Source organism: Electrophorus electricus, chromosome 12, assembly GCF_013358815.1.
Source record: "Electrophorus electricus isolate fEleEle1 chromosome 12, fEleEle1.pri, whole genome shotgun sequence".
Lineage (NCBI taxonomy): Eukaryota > Metazoa > Chordata > Actinopteri > Gymnotiformes > Gymnotidae > Electrophorus > Electrophorus electricus.
In genome coordinates, this window is record NC_049546.1 from 11,388,098 (window position 1) to 11,398,824 (window position 10,727).

Below are 10,727 nucleotides of genomic sequence, written 5' to 3' on the forward strand. Positions count from 1 at the left end.
ACACCCATCTGAACAGAATTATTCTTGGTCTCTAGACTGGATGTAATTCATAAGCACTTTGAGTTTAACCAACCTGGAATAATTCTCTTCTGAACCTCTCTCATCCGGATCAGCATCATCTGTACGCTCATAGCTCAGCAGGTCTGAAGGAACGTCATGGATCTGAACACTCGGTGCGTGGTTTAGCATCTTCAAGTTCTCAAAGACTGTCTGACGAATCTGCTCTAAGTACTGTGAAAAAGAAGTGAGAAAGCATTACATTTTTTTTTTTCATGCAAGGTCTTCCTACAGTTTATCTCACTTTGTTTGAATGCCCGCACAGATACTTAATCAATCCATTCATAACTTCATAAAACAACGATTATATACAATATGCTTCCAAGTAACAATTTTATGAATGCTAATGTAGACAAACGATAAGGTGCCATACCTGTCTAGAGTTCTGGTTCTCAATCCTTGTGCTGACATCTGGATGAAGTGTGAAATCAGGAGCAAAATATTCAAAGTACTCTGTAGGAACATTGTGTGCAAAGTGAAGTCATTAGGAAATAAGAAAAAGCTATTTAAAAAACTGTATGAAACTCAGAAAAGATACAACAGGCAGTACGTTTATGCCAGTGAGACACTGACGGGTCTCAAACCAGCTGGAAACACCAACATGTATCACTATGTTTTATTTCTAAAGCAGCTTGTCAAAAATCCAAGCATTAAAAAAAAGATCTGTGCATTTCTGTGTGACGATGGAGGGATAAAGGACAAAGAAGCAGAGGAGTATGATTCCAGTCTTAGTACATAAATTAAGCCCTAAGATTGAGACATGGGTTGAAAAAAGAAGAAAAAAGCAACAGGAAAAGGCAAAAAGACAAAAATAGGGAATAGCACTTTGGATCAACAGGGTTCTACATAAGACTGGAGGTTTGGCTTCAATGCCAGAGAAGTGGACACTGGAAAAAAATGGCAAGTAAGAGATGATGTGCTAGGACTCAGGCTATGTGAGGTTAGGTTTGTGGCCATTGTATTGTCTCCAGCTTAAAAACATGAGTTCACACATTTAGAAATGCTGAGAATACCATTTTAGCAAAGTTTTAAAAGTACAGTACAGTCAGGACTAGAATAACAAACACACATTGATTATAGCCTCATAGTTTAATAAAATCTAAATCGAAACCTCAAAAGTACCACTGAATGAAAAGAAAGTTCAATAAAGAGGAAGAGTTGAATAAGAAGGAAAAGTAAATAAAAAAATTGTGACCAAATAAAATATGAATCAGATAAATTGTAGGTATAAATATGAATCATTAAATTAATTATATCTATTTGCATGAAAAGATCATGGTTACAAAATTTGATTGGCTATTGTCTAAACAGAAGCCCTGACTAAATAAAAAATGTAATATATTGATTCATAAAAGATACTATGTTTTTGCAGTAGCTGTCACCTACATAAAACAGAATAGAGCCAAAAATGGTGAAATACTAGTAAATCCCAAGCTTTAAGATATGTACCCTGACATACCACTGTATGGCAGCTCATCACTAATGGACTCTTCAACTAGCAAAGACGTCTCGTATGTCCTAAAATCAAACATTACACAGGTGATTGAAGTGCTGTTAACTACAAAAACTAGAAAGTGAATAATTAACAATATCAAAATTTTAGAATTGCATATTTCAACCAGTAGCCTAGATATAACCCACCAACATCTAGCCACGTTGCGTACAGTATACCCTCCTCCGCCCAACACAAGCAGAGGAATTTTGAAACTCTTCACAAACTCCACACATTCCCTGAAGTAAGTAAAAAAGTGGAGAGAATGTCATGTCATTCAAAATGTAAGCATGCGAAGGTCAGTGGTGCCAGATTTGGTTGTTTCTTGTCACATTGTGCTCCTCATTATTACATATCGGAGAAAAACAAATCTCTACTTTGTTTATTAGATTATTTTTCAAATGTGGGGAAAGATGGAACATTTCCCCAAAATGCAAGACTCTCATCTAAACCTGGAGCTCAGCGGTTAGCAGCAGAATTCAGCAGAATTTCATGATGTAAAAGAGAAAACAGCAATCAGAACAAGGAACAAAATTGTTACAAACTTACAATTACAACCTACATGGCTTGTTACATATATAAAGCCTTGCACTATTCCAAGATTAGGTAATAGAGAACCAAGGATGAATCTTCTGATCCAAACAAATTAGCTATTTTTACTCTCACTGAGAAGGAAAAAAAATGCACACAATACAGATCAAAGCATTCTTTTCTTAGATTCATGAGTGGAAATTAAAATGATATAGACAAATATTCAGTTACAAGGGTTATGTAGAGTGTGTAAATGATCCTGACCCAAAATCCTTTTTAACTAACAACCTTAAACTTCAGTGGAAACAAATATAACCTCAGAAGGATTCACAAGTGACTGATGGTGCTTTCTGGCTAAAAGTTGAAGAGTCCAAGGATGCTGAAGGAAATTATTATTCTAGGATATTAGTACTTGTTTCTTTCCAGTCTAAGACAGATAGGGGGAAAGATTTTTCTGAGGTAATACCATTAGGAGTATCACACGCAATTACCACTCCTTTCCCAGGTAATAATTTGTTGAAGACATGACTGGACATATTGATCATTCAAACCTCTTGGCAAATACTGGGAAAATTTTAATAAACTCAGTCAGTCTACAGAGTTTCTGTTTACTAACTGCTGAAAGGTTGCAAGTAATTCTGTTCCAGTGCTTAAAAAAACAAAACAAAAAAACAAACAAACAAAAACTTATGATACAGCAAGAAATCTAAATTTAGAGAACATGCAAATGTATTAAATGTTTTTTACTGTTCTAATAAACACTATAGCCAGCAGATGGCGGACATGAGCTGCAACATTAAGGTTTAATATTTGCCTTTATGGTGTTTAAATTGAGTTTTTGGTGGACTGCAAGGCATTTAGCATGTTACAATCTTTTTGGGGCAGGAAGAACTTCATAAAATCTGGCAACACTGGCCATTGTGTGTTCAGAATAAATGATCCAGAATGTAATGCATCAAGAACGTACCCATGACCACGTATACTGAGATTGAAGCATCCCAACCTGTCGCAGCCCAGCGAGTCTGCTCCACACTAAAGACACCATTGATCAACTATATAAGTATATGTAAATGAGAATATAAATAAGTAGCAACTTAACATAAAACAAATTTTTACCTGAAGCACAATGCAGGTTGGCTGATAGAAGTCCACCACTTGCTTGATCACTGGTTGAAACAATTGTCTGTAGCCTAAAAATATTAAGAAAAAGAAAACTTCAAAATCAAAATCTAAAATCACTAAGAATTTTCCTTTTATGGTATTTCCCCCCCCAAAGTTGAGTCAAGACTCAGTAAATGCATCTGGTAATAACCTAAAACACAAATTTACACATTTCATATACACTATATTGCCAAAAGTATTCACTCACCCACCCAAATCATTGAATTCAGGTGTTCTAATCACTTCCATGGCTACAGATGTATAATACCCAAGCACCCAGGTATACAGACTACTTCTAGACATTTGTGAAAGAATGGGTCACTCTCAGGAGCTTCGTGAATTCCAGTGTGGTACTGGGATATGACGCAGTCATGAAATTTCTTCACTGCTAAATATTCTACAGTCAACTGTCAGTGGTATTATAACAAAGTGGAAGTGATTGGGAATGACAGCAACTCAGCCACAAAGTGGTAGACCACGTAAAATGAAAGAGTGGGTTTAGCGCATGCTGAAACGCATAGTGTGCAGAGGTCGCCAACTTTCTGCTGAGTCAATCGCTACAGACCTCCAAACTTCATGTAGCCTTCAGATTAGCTCAAGAAGATTGCGTAGAGAGCTTCATGGAATGGGTTTCCATGGCCGAGTAGCAGCACCCAAGCTTTACATCACCAAGCGCAATGCAAAGCATCGTATGCAGTGGTGTAAAGCATGCCGCCACTGGACTCTAGCGCAGGGGAGACGTGTTCTCTGGAGTGACTAATCACGCTTCTCTGTCTGGCAATCTGATGGACGGACTTGGGTTCTGGGTTTGGTGGTTGCCAAGAGAACGGTATGTGTGTGATTGCTTTGTGCCAAGTATAAAGTTTGGGGGGGGGAGGGGGTAATGGTGCAGGGTTGTTTTTCAGGAGTTGTGCTTGGCCCCTTAGTTGAAAGGAACCGTTAATGCTTCAGTTTAGCATACCAAGAGATTTTGGACAATTTCATGTTCCCAACTTTGTGGGAACAGTGTGGGGATGGCCCCTTCCTGTTTTAACATGACTGTGCAAGGTCCATAAAGACACGGATAAGAGAGTTTGGTGTGGAAGAACTTGACTGGCCTGCACAGAATGCTGACAGAACACCTTTGGGATGAATTCGTGCAGAGACTGCGAGCCAGGCCTTCTTGTGCACCATCAGTGTCTGACCTCACAAATGCGCTTCTGGAAGAATGGTCAAAAATTCCCATAAACACACTCCTAAACCTTGTGGAAAACATCCCCAGAAGAGCTGAAGCTGTTATAGCTGCAAAGGGTGGGCCAATATGATATTAAACCCTATGGATTAAGATTGGGATGTCACTCAAGTTCATATGCATGCGAAGGCAGACGAGCGAATAATTTTGGCAATATAGTGTATTAACAGTAACAGCTCTAATGGCTTTTGCTGATTAGGTTAATTTTGAAAAATGTTTTTGGAAGAACAAACAAATAAAAATAAAGCTTTAGAACACACTGAATTGAAATTTGAACTTTATATGGGAAAGATAAACCAGAACAAGTTAAATGTAAAACATACATTCTAAATATGCATTGGATTCAGAAAGTATTCACACCCCTTTACTTGACACACACTGTGTTGTGGATTTGCTTTTGAATGGATATTGCCACTTGCGCACTGTAAAATCTTTTTAGTAAAAACTAAAATGAACCACTCTCATTTAACTCCTATGATCCAGAAGCTGCCGTTGTTCACAGCATAGTCGATTGGTAGGTTTCTGTTTTTTGGACCCTTCTTAGAAAACCCTTAAAACAAATGCCAGTTATCGAAAACAAAAGTTATCGAATTTCAAGGTCAAACTCAGCAAGGTCACATGTTTCTCTCTCTCAAATGAAAACCGAAGCCAGAAATGCTATTCTGCATGACTTATATGTACCACAGTCACATCATGCATGTGGGGGTGTGTAGCTGAGAAATGTGCAACTCACTGTATATTTGTGATGGTTAAATTTATAGGGCTTTATAGGTATTTCTGGGAAATGTGGACAAAAAATGGACAAGCACAGACAAAGCTACTAATGTTTTTAGCTATGCAACTTTGGTCTGTGTCAAAAACATAAGCAGTATGTCTAACATAAGGTCTTTTTTGAGATTACTTACTTTGGTGTGGTTAAGAGATTATTTCTACATGAATTTTACACAGTGCTAATTGGTGAATTTAACTGTTGCTTGTCAACACTGGCCTGCAGTGAAATGCTAATCTAATTTGACATAACTCTATACATGGGATAACTATACATTTAAATTTATGTTAGACCATTTCTAACACAATGCTATTTACTAGATTCTTGCCCTGTGTTATCTGGTCCATTTCCAAATATGAAGAAACAGACCGCTGTTCATTTCCAACCTTGAAAATATCTCATCAGTATTTGATGCACCTTGCAAAAGATATTGGGGATCTTCTATTAGCCATGAGGACAATTTTTTCTTTAATTCAATTACATTACTTACTTAAGTACAGAAAACTGGTGCAACCACTCTAGCAAACTAGACCAACTTGCATTCTCAAAGAAACAACTACAACTTCCAAAGGACGGATATTAGAACCTATAAGGCTGACAGGTGCCAAATATAAAAAAAAAACAAAAAACAAAAACAAAAACAAAAGAGTCATGTAGTACTGCAGAGTCATGCAGTAAGCTTCATCTGTTCAGCTACTCACTCTGATCATCAATCCCATCACGCAGAGGTACGTTCAGGCAATAGTATCGGCCGCTCTCAGCTCCAACCTCATACATGTCACCTAGATAACACAATGTTTAATATGTAAGGAATAAAGAAATACCTTCAAAGAGGATTTTTGGCAATAAAAATTTGTAGTAAAACAATGTACAGATAAATTTAACCACAGAACAAGTACTGTTTCCTTGGTACTGAGTACTTGTATACAGTACTTCTGAGTACTTATACAGCTTTGACCTCACTCAAGAGAGAGGGGAAAAATGAAGTAATTGAATTAAATAGCATCCACTGTTTGGATGGGATATTTTGAATGGATCAGCCCAGTCCACTTACCTGTTCCTGGAAAAAAATAGTTTCCGTACTTATGGAAGGACACAGTCATGACCCGATCTGTGAGATAAAATGCTTCTTGCACACCATCACCATGATGAATGTCGATGTCAATGTACAGCACACGTGGGTGGTACCTGGAAAATAGGTTGCAAGGTGATTGAGAAATCATTTATTAATAAAATTTGTAATCATTTGTAATAAAATGTTGCACTTGTACACAACACTTTCAATAACAATACAAATTATTTGTCATGAAAAAAGTCATACGTTTGCTTTAAATATTTTCAAAAGTTGTTTCCAAAAAGCAGTGTATAAATTTAAAGTGGGACAACCAACACAGAACTATGAAAATGTTTAAGGCTGAAACAGACGGCTGTCTGTTGTGTAGGGTCTGTTACCACAGAGAGATGAGTACGATGGCGTCATTTTGTAATGTGTGTAATGCATAAAAATGACCAAAATTTATACTTACTTCAGCAGTTCAAGTATACTGATAACAATGTCATTCACATAACAAAATCCAGAGGCCTGCCATAACAGAAAAGAAGCAGTAACACACCTTTAAAAACAGTATTTGACAATACATTAATAGCACATTTGCATAAAGATTCATATAGTATTGAACCAAAAACATAAGACATTTTAAAAGCCGTTACTGTGAGCCATTAAGGGGGAGGAAAAAAAACAAAAGCAAACAAACAAACAAAAAAACCCACACCAAACAGTCTGAAAACAACATGTGTCACTTATCTGGAACCCTAGATATGATACCAATACATAAGAGACTTAACTTTTGCCACATACAGAAACATATTGCCTGCCTGTTTTCAATAAAAATATCTCTGCATTCAACAGGCAATCAAATATGGACGCCCAAATGGAAAACAAAAATTCATTCCCCACCCCCCACCCCTTTTTTTAATGTTTTGATCTACACTGCTAAAATGCTTAGAATAACTCATTTTGACTATTCCAATATAGTCAATGGCCAATACATAGCGGTATCATTGAATAAACCTACTGAAAAACTTACCTCAAACTTTTTTGCATGATGTAAACCCCCTGCCCAGTTGATAGCAATGTCACAGATCTAGAGATAAATTAGTAACACTATTGATGTTTATTCTTTAACTGTGACCAAATGAACTACAAAGCCAGCAAACTCTTATTAGGAAACATTTTTTCCTTGACAATCCTGGGAACACATTGTAAAACACTGAAAATGTTTGTATGATACTAGTGTTATATTCAACATTCTGTTATTTCTAATTTTAAGAGAACAGAAATATGATAGAACAATGCTTGAATCTACCAACATAAAAACCTACCAATCCATCAGGCTTACGTTCTCTGTCAGGATGAAATGGAACTTATAGGCTTAAACACAAATGACTAGCTCTATGAAAAATTAAAACTTCACAGATTTTCTGGTCAAACAATTCAGACTTACGCAAGGAAGCCTGTTTAGGACCACCTATTTTACATCTGATTCTGAAATTCTGGCAAAATTAACTGGTCACTTATGGAATTTTCAAGCATTATTTTTATATATTGTGTGCCCAGAAGAGCAAAATTAACCTAATGTCAAAGAAAACTTGTAAATTCCATGGGGCTTTACCAGAATGAAATGTGTGTGCAGTGATTGCTAATGATGTTAGCTTGGAATGGACAATCTGCAGATTGAAACTGAGATGTGAATCCAACCTTATGGTTTAACTGAGTTGCTCCTTGTAATGAGGCACCAGTGTATCTGGAGCAAAACTCAAATAGACCTGGAAAGACAGGACTAAGGGAGACAACAAAAGCAGACACATACACACATCCCAGGACAAATATAAACAAGAGAGGGCACTCAAAATAATTAAAGTAGAAAACATCAAATAATACCTGAGGCAAATTAACACAAGCAAACAAAATGCAAAAAAACCCCCCAAACAAACCCAAAAACAAACAAAAAAAAGAAACAACAAAAAAGCAAAGTTGTTCAGTACTTACCAGTCATCTCCAACGTTGAAGGTGTTAAGGCTCTTTGTGAAGCCCTGCATGTTATTTGGGCTCACCTTCTGCAGAAAATCTATATAGTCTTCTGAATGGAAACGACACATGTCATGCTGGGATGCCTTGTATGGTTTGAAAACCTGTGGAAAAAGGAAGAACTGAATATTATTTTAATTGGTTGTATTGCAATGACAATATTACTGAACAATTAAAAAAAATACAATACCATCATCTTCTTATATAGGCCATAATGCAACACAAGACTGTGGGTTAGGGACAACCTATGAGGTTTCATTGGGTGTCCAGCACCTATAGTGACAGGGAAAGGAGGACAAGGGGAAAAAAATTGCATAGGTCATTTCATATCTAATTACCATAGCCAGGAGCAAAAGCTTGTAATATCTGCTAAATGCTGTGTAAACTAAAGTGTGTTTTTTCAGGGCCATTGAATACAAGAGGTGTCACCTGTGAACAGTAAAATCGCAACTTTAAACCACTTTGGAGTAATGCTCTACATGCTGCCATGAACAGGATATAGATTTAAATAATACATAAACAATTAAATAGTGAATAGTGATAAAACAGAACCCAAGCTAAAGAGTGAAAGTGCTAAGGCTATGCACAGAGTATAATTGATCAATTAAGGTACATTTTAGTTGTTAAATCACCTATGTTGCTCTGTGAACTAATATTCTGTAATTTACAAAGAAAACATTAAATATAGCTACATCGTCAGACGGATACTTTCCCCAAATTATCATTGTAATAGCAATATTATAACCTCTTAGCCAAACTTAATCACAACCATTTAAAAAGAAGCTGATGCATATTTTAGCGTAAAATGCGCTGAATACATTCCAACATGCAGTGTTATCTGAAATACAGACTAACGCACTATCACATGGTAAGATGAAAGACATAACCAGAGAATAAGCCCGCATTACTCACTTTAATTTATCCTCTCTTTTTTATATTTGACAGCCCTTAACAATCAAATCAAATAAAATCCAGAAAGCTGGTTTTATCTCTAACCTAGCATCTCAGATACTGAATCGGGCCCAGAAAAGATCCATCTAGCTAGCAACTTACTATTTGAATTGGCTTTTTGAGGATCTTTAATTTTATCTACTTGTGTGCAATTATCGTAAATTTTCCTTTAAGTTGGGCAACAAATAACAAAGATGCTTGCAGAAAATCTATTGCAAGCTTCCAAGCTAGCTAACTTTAGCAAGTTAGCTAGCTAGATTGTTAGCCTGTCACTCTGGAATCTGGAATCTGGAATCTATGTTTAGGAAAGTTTGCTAGCTAGCTAGCTTGCCAGCCAGGTGGCTAGTGGTTTTGCTTGTGCACAGAAGCTTGACCTTACCATAGTGAAAGTTTCCAACATCTGGGTCATAAAAATATGCCGTCCGGTTGTTCATTTCACTACCAAACCAGACTGACTGAGGAACTTCAAAACAAACTTTCGGCAAAATCTTTGTGACTGGCACAGCTTCATTCACCACATCGTCGCCATTATAAAAACGCCATCAACAGTGGACAGACCGTACCATTTTAGATTCGTAGGGGTGCGTAACCCTTAAATCTAATCTTCTGAGTAGAACTTTTAAACTGCGGACCTCAAATGAAAAATGCCGTCATATATTTTGCAATCATTAATATTTTATCACATATATTTTGTAGTCACTTACTGAACATAGCATATATACCATCTCGAGGCAAGGATACTATAGATTACACACCCTTTCTTTACTAGAATTAAGTATAGCAACAAAGCGGTAGTGACGGCAAAACGAAGTTTTCTGAAGCAACGAGGGTCTTTCCTTCCTGGAAGTAAGGTTCAGCTGACTCTAGCTGTTATGGTCGGATGTGAGTGAAGGTGGAAGGGGTGTATTGGGCTTTTCTTCTGATGGAGGCACCTTCTGCTGTGGGCCTGCCTCCTTGCTTTAACCTTTATCTACCACCCTGAAGACCTTCTCCTATATAAGTCTATGAATGACATTTTAATACTGTCTTATTATTTATCATATTGTCTACGGTCTCTTACATCACCATCTCCGATAATGCACGTATAGACTAAGGTTAATCAGTTAACCACCTGTAGGTCTTAACAGTGTATAATGCTCAACATAATCAGATTGTTAACTTTTTAATTATTTGGTTTACACTTATCTAATGCAACTGATTGAGCTCATGAAGGGCTTGATAATAAGATAATGATGAATAAGTTAATGGTGAAAATAAAACATACATGCAGTGTAGGAGATCATTTTGCCCTTGACCTTAAAATTTGTTTCAGAATGACTTCATGGCTTTAAAAGATTATCTGTCCTCTGTATAATCTGTGTTTTTAACCCTGCTCTACTTCAACATCAGATTCCACACAGAAGATGGGTTTTCTCTTTGAGTTGTGGTTTATCTCAAGATCTTATCC

General features: G+C 36.7%; 1 protein-coding gene across 1 annotated transcript in view; it reads right to left on the reverse strand.

Moving 5' to 3' along the window:
- The window catches only part of hdac3 (histone deacetylase 3), a 20,039-nt gene extending 10,010 nt beyond the window's left edge, over positions 1–10,029 (reverse strand). The window contains exons 1-14 of the mRNA XM_035532069.1: positions 9,660–10,029; positions 8,520–8,602; positions 8,291–8,433; positions 8,000–8,081; positions 7,329–7,385; positions 6,768–6,823; positions 6,296–6,429; positions 5,943–6,023; positions 3,197–3,270; positions 3,048–3,112; positions 1,699–1,788; positions 1,517–1,575; positions 431–510; positions 74–231 (exon numbers count right to left, since the gene is read on the reverse strand). Coding sequence (XP_035387962.1) covers positions 74–231; positions 431–510; positions 1,517–1,575; positions 1,699–1,788; positions 3,048–3,112; positions 3,197–3,270; positions 5,943–6,023; positions 6,296–6,429; positions 6,768–6,823; positions 7,329–7,385; positions 8,000–8,081; positions 8,291–8,433; positions 8,520–8,602; positions 9,660–9,714 — 1,217 coding nt within the window. The 5' untranslated portion in view covers positions 9,715–10,029. The remainder of the gene's footprint in view (positions 1–73; positions 232–430; positions 511–1,516; positions 1,576–1,698; positions 1,789–3,047; positions 3,113–3,196; positions 3,271–5,942; positions 6,024–6,295; positions 6,430–6,767; positions 6,824–7,328; positions 7,386–7,999; positions 8,082–8,290; positions 8,434–8,519; positions 8,603–9,659) is intronic.
- Between the last annotated feature and the right edge of the window lie 698 nt (positions 10,030–10,727).